The 27,322-nt window shown below is 31.3% G+C and overlaps 1 protein-coding gene and 1 pseudogene across 1 annotated transcript; one reads left to right on the top strand and one right to left on the bottom strand.

Moving 5' to 3' along the window:
* Nucleotides 1-216: 216 nt before the first annotated feature.
* Nucleotides 217-1,914, bottom strand: LOC106370410 (annotated as a pseudogene).
* Nucleotides 1,915-20,675: 18,761 nt separating this feature from the next.
* Nucleotides 20,676-21,375, top strand: BNAA10G13830D (stress-response A/B barrel domain-containing protein At5g22580). Its single transcript, XM_013810419.3, has 2 exons — nt 20,676-20,923; nt 21,010-21,375. Exons 1-2 carry the CDS (start codon nt 20,799-20,801, stop codon nt 21,218-21,220), a joined length of 336 nt encoding a protein of 111 aa, XP_013665873.1. The 5' UTR covers nt 20,676-20,798; the 3' UTR covers nt 21,221-21,375.
* The last annotated feature ends 5,947 nt before the right edge of the window (nt 21,376-27,322 follow it).

Raw genomic sequence — 27,322 nt, 5'->3', positions numbered from 1 at the left:
GTAAACCGCAGCAGGAAAGGTGATTTTGCCAAGAGCTGACTGTTGAAGATCTAAAAGTGATAAAATTTGGACTGAAAAAATAACATTTGATAAGACTTGCTAACGTTGGAATGGAGAATTCATATATATTACATCAAACCTTTTCCCTTAGGATAAATTTGTTTTTAATGCTTAGTCAAGTTGTTATTTATCTAATTTTCAAAATTGTATTACGTGGTCATGCAGCTATATAGTATAATTTTCATTTACGAATTTGGCTGCAGAAGTAAAAGAAAAAAAAAGAAGATAAATTATAGGATGACGACATGAAGGAAGTTTCTTTTGATCGAGCAAGTCAGCCAAAAACTAACGTTGACTTGGCGATATTACACCCCAAAGTTGGCTAAACTTTGTTTTATTTTTATTTCCTGGTTTGGTGGATATATGTATTACACTTTGTCTCTAGCAAATGATTTTGTTACAACAACCCACTTCAAATATTCTACTCATGCTCGATAAAATGATAGAAACTATTCAATAACATACATACGCGTAGTTCTCATTATTTCTCGTAAAAGGAGAGTCTTTAGCTGAAATTTTTTAGTGAACTCCAAAGTCAAACAAACCATAACGATCCCACGAGTCCAAGTTGTTCAATAGCAGATCTGAATCAAACATGTCAGTTTCACTGACAGATGACAACGGAGGAGTATAAGAACTTGATAGTGATGACTGATTCTCTTCCATCACATGTTGACAATCTTTATCATCACCGGTTATCTCATGGTACTGGTCCGTGCAGGTTTCCTCTTTGATGATTGATTCTTCATGCTTAACCGATAAAGAAAAACCGGTCGAGTGACTTCCCTTCTCCTGATCAAGTTCTTTCCCGAATCGTATAATCCGGGCACTTCCCGCATCATCTACCTGGTCTTCAACCGCAGTGAAAACAGCATCATGATTATGGTTAATCTTGCAAGTGTGGTGGCCAAAGTAAGTGGTTCGGTACACGGGAGGGTTTTCTTTGATTTGCTGTTCATGCTTTCTTGCTCCACAGTCATGATCTATGTTGTAAGAACATCTATAGTAGCTCCTGTATTAACATTAATACATACTCCTATTACTATCAGTGATCAAATTTGATTAGACTATTTATAATATTACCTTTCGTATTTAGAGTTTTTTATAGACTTTTGGCCGTATTTCCTCCAAAGAAACCCGTCGTAGTAGGGATCCGGTGAATCGTCCCTCCAGTTCTTAGTTGAATTTGTACTATTAATCTTTCTGAAAAATATGATTGAATCAAAATATTAGCATACATTCACATATTCCATTGATTAATCACACATTAATCTATGTGTTGACATTATGTGTATAATTAAAAAAAAAACAAGATATATAAAAAGTTTAGTTTACTTTGAACCATTTTTTTAGCAAGGAAACATTCAAGGGCTAATTGTTAATCATCAATACCTTCTCTTGGAGTGGGGAAGAGGAGGAGAAGAATCCATTGAAGATAATTCAGAAACCTGATCATCCTCCGATTTCGGTTGATCAGATAAGATTGAGATGGCGTTGGAAAAACAATGGACGATGGATTTAGCAAGATCATAGCTTGAAACCGATCTGTCATCAGCCATTGGATCCTCTAGCCGGAGCTTCAAACGCTTGGCACAGCTATGTCCATAAAGGATAGCTTGCACCACCTTTTCGTGGGGAGAATTCATTTTCAAAGAGTAGTGTGCTTTGTGTGTGCCTAAGTTTCTTAGCCGTTTTCTTTCTCTCAAGTTTCTTTTCGATACTATAATATCTGAATGGATAGGGAGATCACACACATATATATATAGGGCAAGTGAAAAGTGGTGCAAACACGTTAGCAGACGAGGGCATGAGGAATAAAAAAATTGATAAGAAAGTGTTAGGAAAGTACAACATGTTATATAGTTAAACCATATATATACGCAATAATTATAAACCGTATATATTACGTATATGTTACACATATCCTAGGGTGTATTTTAGTATAAAATAGTAAAATAAAAATTAGGATTTAGGACATGTGCTCGGCTCCACCAGGTAGTTGCTTTTTTGTCTTTAGCAGACACCGATTGTGGGAGTACTAGATTAGGGGAAAATATAAAGGAAATTTAGGTGTTGACTTTAGTATATGATCTGCCATGTAATAGAAACCAACGTTTCGTTTTATATAATCTTCCATTTTATTATACTAATCTACGCGGTTCAGTTATCATTACAAAAATATTGTTTTTGGCTAAGTTTAAGAGAAAAATTAATGGCTAGTCATGTGTGAACGACAGAAGGAATCTACCAAAAAGATGTGTGTTTAATAGAAGGTCGGATAGGTTAGAGAGACTCAGAGTTATGATTTTCCTGAAATTTATGAATACCAACATTGTTTAGTTATGGACAGTTCTCATAAAAGACACTAAATAAGATTTTTACCAAAATAGCATACAAGAAAAAAAAGTGACTAAAAAAGATTTCACTAAAAAGATAAAAGACAATTTTGTTCTTACTTTATAAATATATAAATATAAATAATTATTTGAATAAATAATAATAAATAGATAAATTATATTTTCAAAAATATGTTTTTCAATTCGAACTTTTGATTTATTTTCAATATTTTATTTTTAAATCAAAAAATTATTTTCGAAACTATTTTTAAACTTATTATTGAAAATTTTAAATATTTTTTTAAAACCGCATCTCCCCAACCAAAATATCATTTTTTAAATTTAAATCTTAAATCTAGATTAGTTATTCATGAAAATATAAACATATTTTCTTTCTTTAATAAAACACATTGGTTATTTTGACTATTGTGTCTTATATTTATGATAAAAACATTTTTAGTGTTATCGTAGAGAATTTATCTTTAGTTATTTGTTCAAAATTAAATTTATATAAATCCTATATTGCTTGAACTTTATCTTCTAGTTTCTATTCTGGTTGATATTACAAAATCCAAAAAATAAGCTGTTCAGCGGGAATTGTTTGTGAGAACAAGATAAAAGTTAAAAGGAGCAATAGGGATGCTACAAACCTACAACAGAGACTATATAGCCTATAGGAGAGGAACTATAGAGCCATGGACCCATGGTTGAAAACTTTTGAGATAGGATTCCATCGATAGATCATTCCCTTGCATCCGGTAATGAGAATCCAACTTTACATGTATAGTTTTCTCAACAAAAAACAACTTTACTGAACAGACCGTGCTTAGAAAGTCGAAAGTCTTGTGTTAGCTGTTAAGTTGTTTCCTGATGGAATAGACGATAGACTGAATCCATAGTATCATCAATTTTAGTTTTACTGTTATTAGCATTAATTAACGAATTTCACCAAGTGTCATTCAGATATATATGATCATTTTTTTTAGACTTATTCTTGGGTTCACCCCCTAGGTGAACCTGTAGGTTCACCAACCAATAGGATTGTGTCATTTTAGAATCAGTATATTTTAAAAAAAGAAACAAAATATTATCGAATCATATTATATTTTTAAAATAAAAATTGTATTAATCACAAAAAGAAGATTTTTTAATCGCAAAAAAAAAAGAATTTGTTTTTCAAAAGTATTTTAACGCTGCCAACAAATATTAAACCCTAAACCCTAAACTGTTAGGTAAACCCTAAACTCTTGAATAAATCATAAATCTTAAAATTTAAGATTTGATCCAAGAGTTTCAGATTTATCCAAGGGTTTAGGGTTTATCCAAGGGTTTAGGGTTTAGAATTAGGATTTAGGGTTTAGTGTTTTGTTGATTGTGTTAAAAATATTTTTTTTAAATTCAAGAATTTAAAATTTATCAAAGAGTTTAGGGTTTAGATTTAGAGTTTAGTGTTTTGCTTATGGTATTAATTTTTTTTTGAAAACTTTTTTTTGCAACTACTATTATTTTTATTTATTTATACTTTTTTAATTTGAAAAACGTAATATAATTTGACAATATTTTGTTTTCTTTTTTAAAAGATATTGGATTTGAAATAACTAAATATTATTGGTTGGTGAATCTATAGATTCACCCTAGGGGGTGAATCCAAGAATAACTCTTTTTTTATCGTGTATCAAGATTTATTCTTGGGTTTACTCCCTAGAGTGACCTCTAGATTCACCAACCAATAGGATTATGTTATTTCAAATTTGATATCTTTTATAAAAGGAAACAAAATATTGTCAAATTAAATTATGTTTTTTAAAATAAAAAAGATTAAAAAAATAAAAAATAAAAATAATAATAATTACCAAAAAAATATTTTTATCGTCGTCATGAAAAAACTAAACCCTAAATCCTAATCTCTAAACCCTTGGATAAATTATAAACTCTAAATCAAAAACACTAAATACTAAAACACTTAAGAGTTTAGGGGGGTGTATTCAACCAAGAATTTCAAGTGATTTGTATTAAAATGACAAATCCACGGTTATTCAAACATGGATTAAAAAAACACCTAAAATCCAATGTTATTGAACTTGTCATTTCATAAAACATTTTGAAATCCACTGTTATTGAACAAAATGTAAGTTGGAGATATTAGAGTACTTTAATTGTTTATAGAATGTTTGAGGGGAGTTCCTTGGTTATAAAAATTAAAATCCAAATCTCACTCTTTTAGATAAAATTCTAGAGTGTTTTAACAAAAATCACACCAAATTCTCTAATTCTCCTGCAATCATCTACAAACTCATTAAAAATCAAATTAATTCAAATTTCAGATTCAATACACCCCTCCTTAGTGTTTAGTGTTTTTGATTTAGAGTTTATGATTTATCAAAAGGTTTAGGATTTACCCAAGAATTTAGGGTTTCGGATTTAGGGTTTAGGGATTAGGATTTAGGGTTTAGTATTTTGCTGACGACGTTAACAATATTTTTTTATAAAAAAATTTCTTTTGTAACTACTATGATTAGTTCAAATAAATATTCTTATTACCAAGTTCTGGAAGTGTTCAAATCACAACTATTTAGAATGTTTAGTGTCAATTATAACGACAAGACAAATTTCTTGCAATAAGTGCACCGTGGTCATATTCATATTATACTTTGCTTTATAACTTTCTTTAAGTTATCTTATGGTTTTGGATTTATTCTTATATATAGAAGATTATGATTTAGAATAAAGGAGGATATTAGATTGGTCCTCTTAGGTTTGATCTTTTTCTTAATATAAATATGTACCTTTCTGGTATGTAAGAGGCACGCTTTATCGACGTACACCATATGATTCTGCTTTTGATTTTTTTTGGAAAAATTACATTATTATGCCGCTGACATTTAATTTTAATTTGATTATTATTTAGTATGACAGTTTGCACTCTTATTGATATGCTAATTTCGAATGTTCAAAAATATTTTAAAACTTATCATAAAATTAAATTTTAGGTTAAGTTTTTTCAAATGACATATAAAAATTTTAGAAACTAAAATTGTCATATCAATAAATTTTGCATTTTTTCATTACCATTATTTTATTTTTTCAAGTGACATAATAAAAATTTCATCAAATTCAAAGAAGTTACAAGTTTTCTCAATTTTATATAATACTAAAAAGTATGAGTTATTTAATAAAAATAATTCAAAAATGTTATCATATAGTTTTTGGTTTTAAGGGGATCATCTGATATCGGATCTGGGTTCATCGCGGGTTATGGATTTTTACAAGGTTTATCAGATTTTTAGTTAACAAAATGTTATTAAGTTTGAACTTGGTTATAGATAGGTCCACAGATATATTGGTTCAACCATGGTGTGGGTCGGATATGAAAACATTGCTTGAAAATTAAACACTATAATAGAACAATTTTTGTGAAAAACTAATAGAACAATTTTAAATTATTTGTTTACTAATATAAGTTATAAATTCAATGAAATTTTATCAAAATTAGTGCGCGGACAAAAATCTAGTTATTTTATTAATCGAGAAGTTTTTGTTTTCTTAGGCTTTGATTGGTGACATGTATTACACTTGATTTAGTTTGAGTTAAACATAAAAATAAAAAATATTACCAATTATGAATTAATTTTAAAATTTTAAAGGTGTGTTTGAGTTATAACTGATTATTGTTGAGTTACAGTTTTGAGTTATAGTCTTTGTAAAAATGATAATTCAAATCTTAAATCAACATCAACAAAAATTTCATGTATTAGGACTTGAGTTTAAGAAAATTGAGTTTATCTAATAACTACCACGTCTACTTTTTGGATTTTAACAAATTTAAAAATTTACAATACATAATAATCATGTAATTAGATACATGTAGTTTATATTAGCTAATACAATATATTTAACAATTTAATATGGTATAATACTTGTTAGCCATTTTTTTCAAAATTATACAAAAAAATATATTTCATTTTAATTATTTTTAAAAAAATCTGCAATTTGTCAATTTTGTTTGTTAATTTAGAAAGTTATGTAAATGAACTATTTTGTATAAGTTACAATTTAATTAGTTAATAAAACTGTTCAAATAACTTTAATTTTTAATATTGTTTGGTAATTAAAAATTTATGCACATAAATTATTTTTGTATATATGGGAGCTTTATATATATCTTTAGGTAATTATAATTTAATAAAATTTATTTTTCTTAATATTTTTATTAAAATTGTATTGAATTTTTTTTTTTAAGAAAATAGTACATACTGCAATTTATATTTCGAAAATGTTACCAATCAATTATGTTGATAACATATAATTCATATTTTTTACAGTAAATTCATCACATAAATCTTAGTTTTTACCATATAATTTTTACTGTAAATTACATCAAATTATAATTTTTATTGTAACTCAACTCTAAAACTACATGTCACTGATCGAAGCCTTAATCTCTTAATCTCATCGAGGACATTGATTTTTTTTTTTTGTCATTGGCTAGTACATAGAATAGGTTTTACTTTCTTTCTTTTTTAACTTCAACTATGTATACGAGTTCGAGGATTTAGCTTTTTATTCGGGTGGATAATGTTTAATTGATTTATCCATTAGATGATTAATTATTTAGATTCGTTCGCCTGTGACTTTGATCTGATCTGTGAAACTCATTGCTCACATGTGTTTTAAGCTTGTTATAAGCGATTAATCTTGCTGGCTCACAAACTTACATCAACCTAGGCATTTTTTGGGTGGCCGATTCGTACTTTTAACTAAACAAATGGATAATAGGAGTAATAAATAACCAATCCAATTACGTTCGGCAATCATATTTCCAAACAACACATGTCTTTGCGAAAAGCCAGGCTTGGTTTAACCAAATCTTAGAAAGAAAGAAAATAGCCACAACTTTGAGACAACATATATAGACACCTGCGTTTCTTAAATTATCTTTGTAAATTTTATTCCTTCTCTTCTCTGCCTTCATGCTACTTGTAAAAGATGCCCCATTTGGGAAGGTGGAAATGAAGAAGGAATAAGTTTTTTTTTTTATATCATAGACAGCATCGTATAGTCTTTTGATTGTGGAATTAACTAGACTAAAACGGCAGACACAATCACTTTAAAGTTTAACCGCTACGGAGTATATTTCTTTTAATATAGTATTTTACTTGTTTCAGTTTAGTTGTCGTTGCATAATAATTTTTTTTGTTTCAAAATAAATATCGTTTTATAATTTTAATTTAAAATGTAATGACTTTATATTTCAATATGTTTTTCTATTGGTTGAAATGTGATTAGGGGTATTGGTAATCATGTTTACATTTAGTAAATATACAAAATTAAATGTTTCATCATTAAATTGTGTGTTCAAGTTTAAAACGACAACTAAAATGAAATCAATTGAGTATTATTTAATGACAATTTAATATGAAGTTCGATTTTTCTTTATAAGACAAACTTATAGGAAGTCCTTTTACCGAAGATAAACTTATAGGAAGTCTTTTTACCGAATAAAATTAACTTATCCTCAATCATTAACGATTAAAGAAGATTAATGAACAAAACTTGTGTTGACCCACTATGGTGAACAGTCAAATTCAACTCATCTCTTATCACCAAAATATCACGTAGTATTAATAAAAAGAGATATTGAAAGAAAAAAAGTAAAATAGAAGAAAGAAATAATGACGTCAATGACGTTAATGCCGTCAGTAAAATTCTAATTTCTAAACACTAAACAACCTTAAACCCTAACATCGGCATTAACTTTGTTAATATCGGCGTCTTTTCTTTTCTCCGGTTATCTTGCTTTTTAAAAAAAAAATTAGTAACTTTTTTTTTAATTAGTTCTACATGACCTTTTGATTAGTGATAAAAGGTGAGGTGAATTCTTGCGTTCACCAAAAGGTGAACACAAGTATTTTTCAAGATTAATGGAACCTTTTGTTATAAATGTTTTGCCTCGATTGAACATGTTCTTGGGTTTAAATGTCAAATATCTCAAGATATTTTGAAATTCCTGAATTAAACAAATTAACAAACTTTTAGAGACCTGGGAGAGTTTGTGTCCTAGTTAGGGCATTGACTATTTTTTTCGCTACCACTCGCGAGCGTAACTTTTGTGGTTGGTAGCGATTGTTGGTGTTTTGATACAATCACATAAAATGTTAAAAATCATTTAAAACCGCTCTAAACTTCTTAAATTCAAAAACCGTTTCATCTAGCGTTTACGGCTGTCAGCGGTTGCGGAAGGATAAAAAAAATATTTTTAGTAAAAATTATATAAATATAAAAATAAAAAATTATATTATTTTAAAATTGAGATAATATAACTACTAATAAACATAGTATATTTTAATTTATATAATAAAACCTTAAAGCAAAAATATTTACTATAATCGTTTAGACTTTAATATATATATATATACATATATCAACCCAAAAATAATTTTTAAAATTTTAATACTATGATTTTAGAAATATAATTTCATATTTATTATAATAATATGATTTGTAAATAATATTTAGAATATAGATAATATAAATACTATATATATATAAATTTATATCATAATGCTTTAAAACAAAACTATTTACTATAATTGTTAACACTTTAATATATATATATACATATATAAACCCAAAAATAATTTTTAAAAAATTTAATACTATGATTATAAATATTATTTCTATATTTATTATAATAATATGATTTATAAATATAATTTTATATTTTATATTTATTATTTTGTTATTTGGGTTTTCAAATTATTATTTTATAAATATTTTTTTGTTTATTAAATAATTTTTATTAATTAATGTTTGTATGTGGGTAAACGAGTAAAAATGATCCGTTAACTGTATTCATCCGCATCCGCAAAATCTCACACCCTCAACTGTAACTGTTGCGTTTGAACTAGTCATACACTTACTCCCTCTATTTATCAAAGAGTGTTACTTATAACATTTTTTCATTTCTACATAAAATGTCATTTTAGAACTCCAATGCATTTTATACTTATTTTCAACTAATTTTTTTTATAAATTGCACTGATCTAAAAAATAGATTTATTTATCCCAAATATTATTAGTTAAACCAATGTAATTAATAAAAACATAAATACATTTAATCATTTTTAATATGTGTGAAAAATGTCTAAATGACACTCTTTATGACGGAAAGAGTTTCTTCATAATTTCATTCTTAATTTCAACTACCAAAATCTGGATTTCTATTTTACAAGCAGCTAATTTTTCTATTTTAAAAACAACTTACAGCAGGAAATATAAATTCTTTTGTCGAGAGTTTGAATATCGTACTGTGCGAGTAAGAGTTATTGAGTTTCCCTCATTAAAAAATCCCTCAAATTTGGGGTGTATTCAATTAAGAGTTTCAAATGATTTGTATTAAAATGACAAATTCATTGTTATTCAAACGAAGATTTTAAAATTCACTTATAATCCGGTGTTATTGAACTTGTCATTTTATAAAACACTCTGAAATCCAGTGTTATTGAACAAATTTAAGTTGAAGATTTTAAAGTGCTTTAAATGTTTTAAGGGTATTTGAGAGGGATTTTTTAGTTATAAAAATTCAAATCTCATGGTTTTAAATGAGATTCTAGAGTTGTTTAACAAAAATCACACTAAATTATAATATTCACCTAAAATCATATAAAAACTCACTAAAATCAATTTACCAGATTTAATACACCCCCCCCCCCCCCCCCCCCCCCCCCCCACCATCCAAACTTACATATAAAAGACTGACCAACCGATAAACAAATTATTTTGAACATCTGATATATAAAAAGATTGTTTACTATGCATAACGCAAACAAAAGTATGATAAGAGCTTTGGCAACCCCCGTGAATCTAGTATGTGTCCATCTGCATCTCGAGAAATTTGTTGGGCAGCTGATGAGTAGAACAAAGAAAATATATATAATATATATGTGTACATGATAACCCTGGAGGATCCATACCCAACCTGATCACTTCCCGTTTTACCTAGTACTCTAGTCCGTACTAGGTAATCTCTTGTAATCATCTATTTCACTAAAATGGACCAGTTCTTAGATTTATTGACCTTGAGACTTTCTCTCATCTTCTTTTCGGACCATTTCCCGCCCCCCCCCCCCCCCCATCTCTTTCTCAAAGAACCTTCGAAAGTATTTTGGACTAAAGGTCAAGTACGTAGTTTTAAAACAAACAGGAAAGAATCCTAAAATAAGTGAACCACTGGCAGAACCCAAAAGTGATGCAATGCATATTCTGGTGTTCCTAGTGATCACAAGTTTATGTTCTGTTTGGGCTTTGTTGATTAATGGGTTTCAAGTAAATTTGGGCCTTCGGGTGTTTATGTTTATCTTCGTACTTTTAGATTAGTCTTATTTTTTCTTTGAATAAATGTTCAAAACCCGAATACTTTTTTTTAGGGAAAAACGCCATTTAAATCCCCAACTTACCAAAATAAGCTAAAAAAAGCTCAAACTTTTATGTAAGCCAAATAAATCCCAAACTTTTAAAAAATTTCCAAACTAATCATAAACTTATGTTGACTAGGCTTTTTTAAACATCCTAAAGTCAACTGTTAAATTTTTTTAAACTTCCGTTAATTGATGAAACAAAGCGTTTTGCTCTATCAATAAAAAAACATACTCGTGGTCTTCTCTTCTTCTTCATCGCCACCAGCGAAATTAAAGAAGCTTCCGTCACACAGCTGAACAAATCTCTGTCCCCTGAGCCTGCTGAAACTAACCCATCTCAGTCACGACTCAAACGTGGGAGAGGCAAGAAGCACAGACTGAACAACCCCTGAAACCACCTAGCAACTCGGCGTAGTCAGCCGTAGATCGTCTCTTCCTCATCACCACTCTGATTGGAACAATGGGACGATTGTTTTAGCAGCAGCAACGGAATCTACACCTTCTGCTCCGAGCCGGGAGACAGTGGTGAAAGTTGTGCCTTCGATGGACACTGTGGTGAAAGTCTTTTGTCTCCACACTGATCCTAACTTCTCCCTGCCATGGCAGAGGAAACAGCAGTACATCTATGGTATGGTAGTAGTGGTTTCATCATCCGAGGAAGAAGGATATTGACGAACGCTCATTCCGTTGAGCATCATACTCAAGTTAAGCTCAAGAAACGTGGCTCTGACACAAAGTATCTAGCTACGGTTTTAGCCATTGGAACTGAATGCGACTTTGGTAAGTTTCTTGTTATTTTTTTTAGTTTGTATTGCAATGGAACAGTTTATTGATTGTTTTTCTTATGGATTATTGCAGCCTTGTTGACAGTTACTGATGATGAGTTTTGTTAGCTAATAAGACCAAGTTATTAGGGATTTCTAATGGATGAAGAAGAAGAGAAGACCACGAGTTTTTTTAATGATAGAGCAACACGCTTTGTTTCATCAGTTAACTGAGTTTAAGAAAAATTAACAGTTGACTTTGAGATGTTTAAAAAGGCTGAGTCAACATAAGTTTATGATTAATTTGAAATTTTTTTAAAAATTTGGGATTTATTTGGCTTACATAAAAGTTGGAGCTTTATTTAGCTTATTTTGGTAAGTTGGGGATTTAAATGATGTTTTTCCCTTTTTTTTTACAACATAAACTTCTCTAACAGAAGATCAAAATAAAGCTAATCATTTTATGGAACCTTGGTCATATAATCTCGTCGAGTGGCAAACCACAACCTAAGCCACCTGCCCTTGCTCACACAGAAAAGTTAATCTGCTTCTAATTGTCTTATCTACAAGAAGAGCTAGGCGAGCCCATGGCATTGCTTTCTCTCCATGCCGCATGTTGTTGCGTTCCCCGCCAGAGTTGATATATAGTCGCTTGGAAATTATAGCCAACCAAAAATAGTTGCAAAGGATTAAACACCCTGAGATGCAGAAGCGGGAGAAGCTCATCCCATAATATTGTGTAGTTACGGCCCAAAAAACAAACATTAGAGAATGATGTATGCTTGATGAGTACCCACATTCAAAGGACAAGTGATTGCTAGATTCCTGAGGATGTCCACAGAGTACACAGTCCACTTTCTGTCCTATTTGCCAACTTTAAATATGATTACCAGTGAAGAGTCTATTCTTTTTTTTTTTTGCTAAAAAAGAGTGTATTCTTCATTGCTAGCCAAGTGAGAAAAGTATATTTTGGTGTTGTATTTGAGAACTAAATATCCTTTACCCACGCTTGCTGCTCATCATATTCCTTGAGCATATTATATGTTCTTTTTATGATGAAAGCATTTTTGAATTGTCTCCTTTATAGAACCACAATCTCTTTAATAAGAAGTCCTTCTCTTATTAATCAATCAAAGCTTTAGCAATACAACTCAAACCTAAAGCTTAATCACTCACACAATCCGTAAGTTGATTCATTCATCATATGTCTCAATATATAGACATTACACTTTCAATATTTCCTAAACACTTTAGGTTTAACATAAATCATTATTTCCTAATCCTTACAAACTTCCATATTACTCTAGGATTAGGTAGCTTCCATCTCAAGTTACTTCAAGCTTATTCCAACATTCTCCCGCTTAAGCTTGACTTCATCTTCACACATGTCTAGAACTCCAATGAGTTCTCTCATTTCTTTAAAACGATTTCGACTGAGAGCTTTTGTAAGTATATCAGCTCTCTGTTCATTCCCCGGTACATGCTGAACTTCAATTTGTCCATTCTCAACACATTCTCGTATAAAGTGAAACCTTCTATGAATGTGTTTGCTTCTTCCATGGAACACCGGATTCTTTGTTAGTGCAATTGCGGATTTGTTGTCAACTTGAACGACTACCTTCTTGCATCCATCACCAACGGTTTCACTCAAGAGCTCCTGGAGCCATATTGCCTGCTTTGCTGCTTCCGTGGCCGCCATAAATTCCGCTTCACACGATGACAATGCCACAATTTCTTGCTTTTGAGAACACCATGTTATGGGACTATCACCAAAGTAAAAGACATGACCGGTCGTGCTCTTTCCGTCATCGTCATCAACATTATGAGAGCTATCACTAAATCCCATCAGCTCTTGCTTCGATGCTCTCTTGAAGTGTAAGCCGTATGAAGTAGTACCACGCAAGTAACAAAATACTTGCTTTAGGGCTGCTCCATGTGTTTCCTTAGGTTCACACATATATCTACTGAGTAAGCCAACACTAAAGGATAGATCAGGCCGTGTGTGTAGTAAATATCGAAGGCAGCCAATGCTACGTCTGTACTCTCTCTCGTCAATGATAGTCTCGTGAGGTGACTTGGAGAGTCTTATATTCACGTCCATAGGTATGTGAACGAGATTGCATCTATGCATACCAGCTTCTTCAAGAATCTTCTGTGCGTATCTGTCTTGTGTCAGCACTATGCCATTGTCGGTTTGTCGTACTTCAATACCAAGATAATAAGTTAGTTTGCCAAGATCGCTCATCTCGAACCTTTGAGCCATGTCAAGTTTAAACTCAACGACCAACCCCATAGATGAACCTGTGACTAGTAGATCATCGACATACACACAAACCATCAGTAGATCACCCTTTACCTCCTTTCTATAGAGCGATGGCTCTTTGGAACATCGAGTGAAGCTAAGATCCTTCAGAATCGAGTTAAGCTTAATGTTCCAGGCCCTAGGTGCCTGTCTTAAGCCGTAAAGAGCTTTATGTAGCCTGTAGACTTTCTCTTCTTTGCCTTTGACTACGAACCCTTCAGGTTGAGTCACATAGACTTCCTCTTTCAGCTCCCCGTGCAAGAATGCTGTCTTGACATCAAGATGGTGAATTTCCCATCCCTTTGAAGCTGCAATAGCAATGACTAGTCTGATAGTTTCTACACGAGCAACAGGTGCGAAAACTTCATCATAGTCAATGCCGTGACGTTGAACATATCCTTTAGCCACTAATCGTGCCTTGTATTTGCTTATACTTCCGTCTGCGTTCCGTTTAATCTTGAACACCCACTACAGGCCTATAGGTTTGAAGCCTCTTGGTAGATCAACAAGGATCCAAGTTTTATTTTTTTCGATTGACTTCAGCTCATCCTCGCATGCTTCTCACTCTATCTGATCTTCTTTGCTCTGTTTCTTCTACTTCTTCATCTCCTTCATTCGATACTTCCTCCTCATCTTGTTCATTCTCACATTCGATTGGTGCTGCAACTGTAGAGTGATCATTATTACCATGCGAAGCTCTTAATTCAAACTCAAACGTATCAGGTTCCTTTTCCTTTCCTCCGTCGACAACATTCCAGTTCCAAGGTTTCTCTTCGTCGAAGTATACATCTCGACTTACCACTATCCTTTTGCTTAAGGGATCAAGGAGTCGATAGGCTTTAGAGCCGGGCTCAGTCCCTAAGTGTACCAACGCCCTTGATCGATCATCAAGCTTCTTTCTTCCTGCTGTCTCTGTTCTCGCATAACAAATACATCCGAAAACTTTGAGATGTGCGACATTTGGTTTCTTGTTTCTCAATGCTTCGTATGGAGTTTGACCGAGAAGAGATCTTGTAGCAACTCTATTGATCAAGTAGGTGGCGTGTCTGATCGCTTCTCCCCACAACTTGTTCGGCATACTCATGTGTTTTAAGAGGCTTCTAGTCATCTCAAGTAGAGTCCTGTTTCTTCTCTCGACAACCCCGTTCTGCTGCGGTGAATATGGAGCTGTAGTGTGCCTGTTAATCCCTTGTGTGTCGCAGTAGCTGCCAAACTCAAGAGAGATGAACTCTCCACCTCTATCGCTTCGGAACGTTTTTACCGTTGTCTTTGTTTCTTGTTCTACACGTTTTGTGAATATTTTGAATTTTGCAAACGCCTCACTCTTCTCCTCAAGTAGTATAGTCCACATATATCGTGTAAAATCATCAATTAACACGAACACATATCGTTTTTGTCCTGATGTTGGAGGAGAGATGGGGCCACAGAGATCACCGTGAACGAGCTCAAGAGGTTGAGTAGCTCTGTAGGAAGTAGCTTGTGGGAATGGATTTCTAATTTGCTTCCCGATCAAGCAAGACACACACGTTTCCTTCAAGATTTGTATGTCCGGTATGCCAGTTACGTAACCCTTGCTTAGCATCGTCTTCATGGTCTCAGTGTTGATGTGTCCTAGTCTTGCGTGCCACTTAGATGATTCCGACGATGATGTGAGTTGTAAACATTCGATGATATCAGCCTGCAACTTCACCTTGTACAGACGATTTGTTGATCTTGTTGTCTTGATCATTAGATATCCTGTCTTGTCAAAGAGCATCAACAGTTCGTCCTTCATTCTAACTTTACACCCGGCTTCAGTTGCTTGTCCCAAGCTTATAATATTACTTCGTAATCCAGGAATATAGTAGACGTTGCTAAGTGTCTTCTTCTCACCTCCTTTTAGAATAAACCTAATCGAACCCTTTCCTTTTATATCAATACGAGAATCATCACCGAATCGAACTTTTCCTGCAACACCTTCATCCAACTTATGGGAAAACAAACGGTTTCCACTCATGTGGTTACTTGCTCCATTGTCGAGATACCAAACATTTTCCATGTCTTGTTCAATATCAAAGTTGCTAGGTTTCACTTTCTTTTCATTAAGAAACACTACTTCGTGCATCATCAATTCTTCGGCTTCATGCGTGTCTTCATCTTTCTTCTCGGTGGTTTCTTGTAGTTTGAGCATCTTGTCGGGACATTCAGAAGCGTAGTGACCAAGTTTATCGCATGAGAAACATGTAATATGACTCTTGTCTCTGTTCTGACCGCTTTGACTCTGTTTCCAAGCCTCCTTTTGCGCTTGAAAACCTCCTACACGTCTTCGGCCTCTACCTCCTCTCCAATTGCCTCGTCCACCACGTCCTCTTCCTCTATTTGAGTAATTTTCTGACTGAGAATCATTAGCATACATCAACTTCCCATGATCATCATGATCTTCTTCTTCCTCACTTATCCTCTCTTCATATGCTTTCAATCTCCCAACTATGTCCTCAAAGTTCGTTGTGTTGAGATCCAAGACTTGTTCAAGGGATGCAACCATATGTATGTACTTTCTTCTTGGTAAACTTTTCAAAAACTTCTTGACAAGCTTTGGTTCTTCTATGATTTCGCCTAAAGAAGCAGATTTAGATGAGATTTCTGTTAGCTTTCCGACGAAGGTATCGATGCTATCTTCCTCCTTCATCTTGAGCTTGTCAAAATCTGCCATTAATGTCTGTAATCGTGCCTCTCGTACCCTCTCAGCTCCAACGTGACGGACATGAATAGCGTCCCACACTGCTTTGGCCATGTCGAGACTTCCAACTTGTAATGTTAATGCTTCAGGTATGGATTGAAATATCAAAGCAATAGCCATATTATTTTTTTCTTCATGCTTGTTGCCTGGATCAATGGTTTCCCAAACCTTGTGAACCTTGAGAGCGATCTTCATCCTCATTGCCCAAACAGTGTAGTTCGAGGAAGTTAGCATTGGGAACTTGATGGTCGATGGTTCTGTCTCCTTGGTGTTCGTCTCTGTTTCATCCTTGACATCGGCCATGGTGTCTTACGTTCTTGTTTCTTCTGAGTAGCTCTGATACCAATTATAGAACCACAATCTCTTTAATAAGAAGTCCTTCTCTTATTAATCAATCAAAGCTTTAGCAATACAACTCAAACCTAAAGCTTAATCACTCACACAATCCGTAAGTTGATTCATTCATCATATGTCTCAATATATAGACATTACACTTTCAATATTTCCTAAACACTTTAGGTTTAACATAAATCATTATTTCCTAATCCTTACAAACTTCCATATTACTCTAGGATTAGGTAGCTTCCATCTCAAGTTACTTCAAGCTTATTCCAACATCCTTTGTATCTCCAACGTGAAACATCCACCTTTTCTCGGCGTCTGCTTTGTTCTCTGTTTTCGATCTCATTTTCTATTCTGTTGAGAATGTCCACTCGGTGATGTAGCCGTCGATGATTTGGAAATTTCCAAAATTTCGATGAAGTCCAAAGATAAATAGATCCTAGAACTTTCCAGTCCACCAAAGGTTTATGGAGGATAGTCATCACTGCCAAAGCTTAAGTGGTGGATAGTGCATAGGTCATGTATTTTATTCATGCTATTACCAGATACCCAAATTTCAAAGAGTTCGATGCTAGCGATGGTTGTTTCTCTTGAAGACTTGGCTCTATTTCTCTAACCACATAGTCTATTACTATTTGAAGGAGACGATGTTTCTGAAATTTTTGTGAGCCATTGCCTTCAACCTTGTGCTCTTTGGGATTATCTTGTCACTCAGCTGTCAAATTAACAAAAAAAAAAAGTAAATAAGAAAACATTTGAGTGCTTTACACCGAACCCGACCAACCTGACGGATTCCCATCTTTAACACCGAAACACGATCCATGTCTAAAATCTCTTTTTGACAACTTGTTAGATCCATATATAACCATTCAGGCATTCATACCTCCTAGCTATTTATCTTTTTACCGTTACAAAGCTCAATGTTGCTTCTGATTCCATAATTTTTCAAATATTATTGCTATAACTAAAAAAATGTATATGTTGAATTATAATATCAAATTCTTAAAAAAACATTTTTTGAAAATTTTAAAAGTGAAACACTATATTAAGTTATTATTAACTAATAAAACGTGTTATAGTAGTAAGTGGCTCAATTTTCAGAAATGAAAAATTAGCATAATCTAAGGGGGGTTATTGGAACATGAATTTCTGTGGAATTTGATGATTTTAATAGTTGAGAGTATTTTACAAGTTAACTAGATTTAACAAATTTTATAAAATACTTTTACATAGATTTTCATTATTTGTGTATAGAATTCTATTGATTGTTATTAACTTTTAAAGTAAGAAATTAATGGTGGTAGAAAAAAAGGAAAGAAAATCATTTCAATTAAAGCAATTCTTAAACAACTTTTAAAAAAGTTTTTGTCACCAAAAAGATCTCAAGAAATAAAATGACCAAAAAATTGAATTTCTACTTCTTACTTTATAGATATATAAATAATAAAAAATAAAAAAATATTTTTTTATATAATTTCGAAATATATATTTTAAATTTGAATTTTTGTAAAACAAAATTGAATTATTATTTTTGAATTTTTTTTAATTCGAAAGTGCTTTTTAAAACTATTTTTACAATTTTTATTTTAAATATTTAATATTTTTTTTCTATTTTTAAGTTGTGAATTGTATTGTGTTAAAGTTGTGATTTGTATATTATTTCATTCTTCAATTTTAGTTTTTGGATGTGAGTGTATTTTATTACATTGATTTCAAAAATCTTATAGATATAGATGATATTTTCAAAGTTGAGTACTATGAGTAAAAACAAAGAAAATTTACATCCCAATAACAATAGATTTTAATAGAATCTTAAAATCAATGAAAACTAAACTTTTCCAATAACAAATGATTTTGAGTGGAATTTAAAAATCATCACCCAATAACAATGGATTCTATTTAGATTTTAAAAATTCACAAACCAATAACAATGAAATCTCAAAATTTAATAATTCCTCTAGAATTCTTTGCCCAATAACCCCCCTAATTTAGATATGTTTCAGTGGTCCAGATCCGGCCCTGAATCTAACAAACTAAAGTGATGTAGATGTTCCACATATGGCATGCTTAAGAAACCAAAAAAAATCTGAAATCCAGTATAGAAACTTCACATGCTCATTTAAGCTCTATACACATGAGGTAAAACATGCACGTATGAAGTTAACCAATCTTAAGCATATAAAATGTTTGCAGAAGTAAAAGATTTGAACTAGACATTTCATTTGAAATCTCCTCCACATTTTGTTATAAAGTAGCATCAATAATGTTAGACAACGGGTCGATATGATGTCATTTTCAGTGGGAATTGATTTAAGAGCACGGCCACATGCTACTTTAATCATATCAATATGAAGGAAATAATGAAGAAGTTACAATTGTGGGTCCAATTTTCATGTGACTTGAGAAGAAGAAATGAAAGCGCAAGAAGGATTATGGCAAAATGGTATGGCTGAACCAAACTTTTTTTGATAAAGTGGTTCACAAAAGACATTGAGCTGACTCAAATCCATGCACCATGTTTCTCTTTCCATTGGATTTTTGATTTCTGCTCAGATCTTGTTCCTGAAAAGAATGATATCCTTTGTACCCCTTATTAGGGTTGAGTGATTATTATATTCCAATCCAAGGCCAATGGTTCATTTTACATTGTATTAATATCCAAAATCGAGTAAGCATTCTTTTGGTTTGATATCGGTTTTGGTAGGAAAGTAAAATCATTTAAGCTATGTACCTACATTTCTAGTATTCATAAAATCAAACGTATAGAGAGTTCGTTGAATACATGCATGAATATGGAGAAAATTACAAACAAACAAAAAGGTGTGGTTTCTTTCAGCTCTTGTTGGTATGCATTTGTAGGCCATTTCAAATGAAACTTAAGAGTGCCAGAAGGAATCATTTCTCGTAGTCAGATACTGAAATGAATACTATAAGACAATAACATCACCACGGCTTAATATTTATGTCGCATAATCTTGTATATGTTTCCAAATTAAAAATAACATTATATAGCAACCGACAACGATGTAACCTCAACCAACCGGTCACGCACTATTTTGTCACCATCGATCAGAAAGGTTAACATATTATTGCATCTTGTTGTTACAAAATGGTAAGAGAGATTATGATAGGATTATTCGGAAGGGGAGATATTATCGAAGTATATGAATTTCAAGGAAAATTTGATTGCAAAAAATCTTTAGTTAGATTTTTAACATACATATATAATGGAATCACTTGTTGAAAATGTGAAAAGTGAAAACTTGATAACCGTTCAAATGGTAATAAATAGCTTCATGAATATAATCAATCGCCAAAAAGGTTAGAAACTTTTAATTAGATTAGTTATTAACACATTTAAAGTTTTTAAACCAAAAATGTACTATGCTTTGTGTGGTACGCTAAACCTTAGCTAGTGCGGCTATGCATCACAGCTAAACAAGTTGAACTTTTTTAGTGAATGAGAACAGACATTGGACCAAACGCAATCAATATAAAAAATTCGTACGAGATGTTCGAAATACGAACTGTGACCTGACAAACACATGCAAGTTGTCGAAGACTAGTTTGAAAAAAAAAACAAATGAAAACCAAACAAAAGGTTTTATTTCAGAGACAAATAGTCATGTAGGTATTATCAGAAGGGTTGCACAAAAAAAAGGTAATGTCAGAAGTTTGTACATCGAAATCTAGCACATCAAAAAGCATTATTGTTCACACACATGAACACAGAAACATACACATGTGTACATTCATTCACACGTACGCGTTCATACGTGCACATGTCCATATGGAAATCTCCACCTCTATATAATAAGATGCTTCAAGTGTGTGAGGAAGCTAAAAGAGTGATTATTAATGGCGACTTCAGGGTTTAAGCATTTGGTGGTTGTGAAGTTTAAGGAAGATGCTAAGGTTGATGAGATCTTGAAGGGATTAGAGAATCTTGTTTCTCAAATTGATTCTGTCAAATCCTTTGAATGGTTCGTCACTTCTATTTTTTTTTGTTAATAACTAAAATAAAATATTGTATTTCTAATTAATGACCGTACGATTTGATGATAACTAGGGGAGAAGATAATGAGAGTCACGAGATGCTTAGACAAGGATTCACTCATGCATTCTCGATGACTTTTGAGAACAAAGATGCTTACGTTTCTTTCACAGGCCATCCTCTTCACGTTGAGTTCTCTGCCGCTTTCACCGCCGTCATCGACAAGATTGTGGTCATGGACTTCACCGTCGCCGCCGTCAAATCTCCCGTTGTTGTAGCACCGTGAAAACTCATCGTACTTGTTTCTTAATTAATCTCGTTTTATAATTTAATCGAGGTTTGTGAGTTGTTTCGGTTTGTGTAATTCTGTTGGTTAAGTATGTTTTGGTTTGATTCCTTCAGTTCCGGTTCGGAATAATAAAAAGACTGGTTTTGTGGGTAGTTTGGTTATTGTTTATTTTTTAAGTGAAAACAAAAATATAATCTTGTGTTAAATGGAATTCAAGTAAGTAATCTGTTTTTTGAATGAAGGTTTTATCAAAGAAAAAATAATCAAAACTAAACTACAACTCGGAACAATCATTGCTAACTACAGCCACTACACTACCTACCCATTAGCGTTTGATTATGAAACTGAAAAACGTGAAACTGAAAAAAGTGAAATAATGTTTTGTCTATAATTTTCCTAGAAACGACGTGTATTGATATCCATTAAGCAGCTAGAAAGAAAAGTTAACGGGCCTTTTGGCCCAACTAAGAGATTGAAAGATGAGAAAAACATCGGGAAGAACGAAGGGGTCACCAGAGAGTGCGACTGTAAGGTGTATGGGCTTTAACAGTTAATAGGCATGTTTTCACTTTGTAAGTTTGTTAAGAAACTGTTAGGTGCATAGAATAGAAGGTTTTATAAACTATCCGGGATATTGCTCCAACAGTCTACGTTGGAAGCTGTTGTAAAGCCACTGAGCCACACACTATTAAAGTAACCCTTGATCAGAAGAAGCTCCGTGGGTTTCTGCCACTGCAGTCATCAAGAAGTAAATATGATCTAAGTGTATTAACTATAATAACTAACCGAACAGGGGCGGATCTAGGATCATAACTAGCTGGGGGCACACACACAATTTTACATTATACATAATTTTTTATTGGGAGCACTTATACAAATATCAAACTTATTGTTAAGAAAATTTCAAAAGTAGATGGGGGCACGTGCCCCCGTAACTTATGCTCTACGTCCGCCCCTGTAACCGAAGGGTTAGGAAACTTTTACGAAATTACCCTTCACAAAGTCATAGGTATGGGTATTACTATTACCTGAATGACTGAATCAACCCAACCATGTTCGTTGGCTGATCATTAGTATTAACATGTGGTCAAATTGACTTCTCTGTTAATAACTGCAGAATCCTGATATGTAAAAAGCATGTAAAACACAATACAATTACCTCATTATCCACCTGACCATGGCAGACAAGAAATGTATAACAGAAAACTGAAACATGATAATCGATTATAAAAAAAAACCTTAGTGAATATTGGAACATCCAACCATAATTTTCATGTTATTAATAATTCATATGTGATACATGATAAGACAATTTCACTGTTGCGCCCACATCTTTCAAAACAAAGCTATACCATATAGACTGTGTAAGCCAAATCAGAAGATGCAATGAAAGACGTAAGACCAAAAGAGAAACAAACGAAACCATTAAGTTACAAAAAAAAAAAAAACAAACGAAACCATTGAAAATAAAAAGCTTTATCACGTGCCATGTTAGTTGGCTACTTGTTTGTTAGGGCACCATTAATGGAGGAGCTTAGAGGGGGAGCTTAGCCAAAATATTAATAAAATAATAGGTGGGACACACAGAAAAAATTAAGCGTTGGTGCTTCTTCTGCCTAATTAGGCGTCGTTGCTTGGCTTTTTCGCGGACCCCATTGACACGTAGCGACCCGTGATTGATTCGTTTTAATTTTTTTTTTTTAATTTAGAAAAAAAAAACCAAAAAAAAAAAAAAAATTAAGCACCTCAGTTGGGGTGCCAGGGTTAAAGATGGTCTTACTTTCTTGATTATGCAAAGACGTAGTAGAATCTTCAACGAACGTGCACATGTAACATGTGCTTCTCTGTTTAAAGTGAAGTCAATTTTGTCAACAACAAAAATAGATAGTCAAAAGAACACACATATTTTTAAAATCCGCTTCACTGGTTTCTCGGTTCGTTTTGACTTCGGTTAAATTTGTTTAGGTTTGGACAAAAATATACCAAATGGGACTATGATTTGACTTTTGGCTCTATTTTGTTTGGTCTGTGGAGACTAATTTACTTTCTAAAATAAAATAGACGACTTTGAAAATAAATATAGGAAAATATTGAACTAGAGAATCTGTTCAAAATGGAATGTTAGAGAAAAGTGTATTTTATTTTATGTTGTTTTTGTTCGGTTTGAATTTTGAAACCGAAGCGAACCTAAACCTGATGGTTTGAGAATAGCATTATTTTAGACAACTAATTTGTTTTGCTTGGATTTGGTGTTCGATCATAACTACATGAAACTTTAGAACTTTTTATAAAACAGAACAGTTTTTCTTTGATATTCAAGCTGACTGACTGAATTCCCAACTACTCTTTTTGTTCTCTAAGATCATCTTTGCTATGTTATAACGTTAGATATAGACGTGCATAATGTTTCCAGAAACAATATATTTGATAGGTGGATTCAGACAAACTTGCCGTTCTCTTTTTGACATGGCAGGAAATTGGTAAAAGAAATTTGCCAATTTTATTTAATTATGTGTTTCCAGTTATTCCTACCATTTTGTAAAAACAACAAGAGGCGAATTTATCCAAAAAAAAAACAAGTGGCGAATTTAGAATGAGAGAAATCATATTGAAAAGGTGAAGAAGTGACCAATCATGTTTGAAAACAAAAAGTTCTAAAAATATTTTAAAACGCTAATCAAGACTCAGTAGAGATGGAAAGAAATGTAGAAAGAATAAATTCAACATGCTTAGATACAATGTTAGATAATTCCACTTGGCTTTCACCAACTTTGCCATATTAAACCTTTATAAATATATGAATTAAAAAAGGCTTCAACAACCCCATCAATTTATTTTTACGGCCAACAATAATCGTTTGTTGATTATTTTATTATTTGTATTTATCATGAATATGAGAATTCCTTTCTAAACAATATGAAGAAAATGAACAAGAATGTAGTAGAAGCTGAGAGTCACTTTTAGAATCTGACTACACATTTTCGAGACTCACATGATCGTGGCATGTTGGAGCTGTTAGTGATTCTTGTATTTCCCATGTTCTATTGATTTCTTACATAAATATTTGTTAATATCTTGTTCTAAAAAAGACATTTTTAATATCACTAATTGCTAACCTCTTTTAGTTTTCTCATTGTATATATAAGTGGGAAGCTGGTGCACACACAAAAACATAAGTAGAAAAGGTTATAAAATGTCAAAAGGTAATAATAAAGAGATAGTAGTTGGTTAAGTAGCTTCTTTGCCGTGTGCAAATGATGGCAAAGAGAATGAAAACATTAGGCAAAACACTTAATTTGCATGTATGTTTAATGTTCATATAATTGCAACTAGGAATCTGCCATTTGTTTCGCACTAATATTATAATTTATGCTATTGAAGAATATTCTGAAATTCAAAAAAGGAAAATTTAAACTCCAACAATAAGTATTTACTGAATACATTAACTATCAAATATTATTCAGAAATAATCCACTCTACCAAATCGTTAATCTACACTATCACTCGAACATTTTATATAACCCGTCACCATGTATAAAATTTGTTGGGTTTACATAGTCAACATATAAATGAACACAATATTTCTCTCGAGACTGAACCAAAATAATCAGCATAAACCATTTGTGTGTTTCATATTTTATTTGTGGTTCACAATTTGACACTCATATTTAAACAAACTTATAGTAACCAAATTGTTTAAATTGAAAAATGAGCATTGTAAGTATATATGGACAAATTTTCATAATTTATTTTCAATAGTAAAGTTATATGTATTCATATTTTAAAAACCAACGTTCACCCAAAAATATAATTGAATATAAGAATTAGCTAATAAGAGTTACAATAGATATGAAAATTTAACAATCGCGTATTTTAGACAAATTTATGTGTAGCATATTAATTTTCAAATTCTTACGGTATAGTTAATATGTGCCTTAGTTAGTATATTTTAATTTAACATTTGTTCCTCCAAAACGTATTTTTAAAAGTTTATTCGATTTGTTAGTTCTTTTATTATCATATTTTGTTGGATTCTGTTTGTTTATTGATTAAACTAATAGTTTATTTAAAATCTAAACAAAATCGAAGAAGTGAAACAAATATCCCTATAAACTAGCAACTTCCTAAAGTATACGAAATTAATATATATTCATACAAAATCAATCTTTTTTTTCCAAATCTAATGAAATTAACTATACATAAGAAATACAAAACTATAAATTAACAAAGAATTTTCTTAGTTATTTTTGAAAATGATGCTTATTGATAGATACAAAAATTATATTTAAATATTTGTATTTCTTAAGACGAGATAATATAATGATACTTATAAAATGTTATATTAAGATTTGATTATATGATGACTGAATAAATTAGGAAATAATCCTTAATTAGTAAAAGAAATAGTTTTTAAATTTATAGTTAACAAATATGTCAATTTTTTATTACATAGTTGATCATGTTATTGTTTACGTTTTACGGTTGAAGTTTTGTTTGGGTAATTTCATCAAACATTATTGTTTATGTTTTACGGTTGAAGTTTTGTTTGGGTAATTTCATCAAACATCAAACATGCAACTTATTTATAAAGTACAATATAAAAGAAATTTTTAAATCATTAAAATTAATATAATGATAACCTAGCTTTAATCAAAGTGATACGGATTTGATTTTAAATCAGTAAAATTAATATAAAATAGGTTAATTAAATAAATTTTTATCTAATATTTATATTTTAAAAATTAATCAAAAATCAATCATGCGCTTTCAAGCATGGGTAAAAGTCTAGTTAAAATTAAATTTAAAATGTATGCGTATACGTTGGAAACTTGGAAACATAATGTTTGATCATTTGAATATAGGAATAAAACAAATATGACAAGAGAAATTATTACTTCTCAAAATTGTAAATCAAATGGATACAAATCGGTACAAAACTTTTTATACATTTGTTTAGTAAATCAAAGGGCTTTAGTAATAAAACCTTCAACTAAATATATATCATAAAACAATCCTTCAACTAAAATTCGAGGAAATTTTTTTTCAAATTTAATTAGTTAACGTCTGTCACATTCCGTTTAACCACAATGAAGAGTGACATAAGCTATTAAAGTTGAAAATTTCTATCGTTAAATTTTTGATTGAGTGGTTATTTACGATCTATATTTAATTAAAAAATTTATTATTAAAAGTCATTTAAATGTTTTAATTTTTTTAGTATTACTTATGTGTTGTTTAAAACTCTTATATCAACATAATAATTTAAAACTAATGTATAAATTCTTATACATCACTTTATCAATCGTATAACCAGTTTATAAATCTTTATAAATATTTAGTATTTTTATAAATTACTAATGATCTTAACAATGATTTATAAGCTTTTACCGTTTCTGTTATTTGTAAAAGTAAAATAATGCAAGGTTATTTATGATACTACCGAAGCAGGAAGTAAAACTATAAGGAAGAAGAGTAGATTAAAATATTGTTTTATTGATTAATAGGACAGCAGTACAACGTATTAATTTGGAAATCAAGGAAACGAAGAATAAACTTCCACTATTTTCATGAATTAATTTTCCTTAACACTCATAAAACTTAATATAATTTAACAATCTTAAATTATTTGATATTTTCCAATAGTTATCTAAGAAAACACATAAAGGGTTCTTCTCCTTGATTTTTGAACCAGTATATTGTACTCCTACCATGTTGATCAATAAAACAATATTTTTGATCTATTCTTTTTGTTTATTAATTTATTTTATGTTTCCTTAATATTACGAATAACCACACATTATTTTATCCTCTGAAAAGCAGCAGAAATTGTAAAAGTTTATAAAATTATTGTTAAGCTTTATTAATCATTAAATATTTATAACAGCTTATAAATTGATTATAAGAGTTTTTAAAAAGGAAAAAGTGATAACAAAAAATTCAAACCTTTAACAATTTTTAATAATAAAGCTCATCAACTAAAGATGAATCACGAAACAATCTCTTAACTTAAAATTTAACGAATTATTATTTTTTATTAATATTTGTCATCCTATGTTACGGTATTTTTAGACAAAGTGTGATTAAAATTAAGTATTACTT

This window comes from Brassica napus, chromosome A10 (assembly GCF_020379485.1).
Source record: "Brassica napus cultivar Da-Ae chromosome A10, Da-Ae, whole genome shotgun sequence".
In the NCBI taxonomy this organism is placed as follows: domain Eukaryota; kingdom Viridiplantae; phylum Streptophyta; class Magnoliopsida; order Brassicales; family Brassicaceae; genus Brassica; species Brassica napus.
This window is presented reverse-complemented; position numbering and strand designations above follow the sequence as displayed.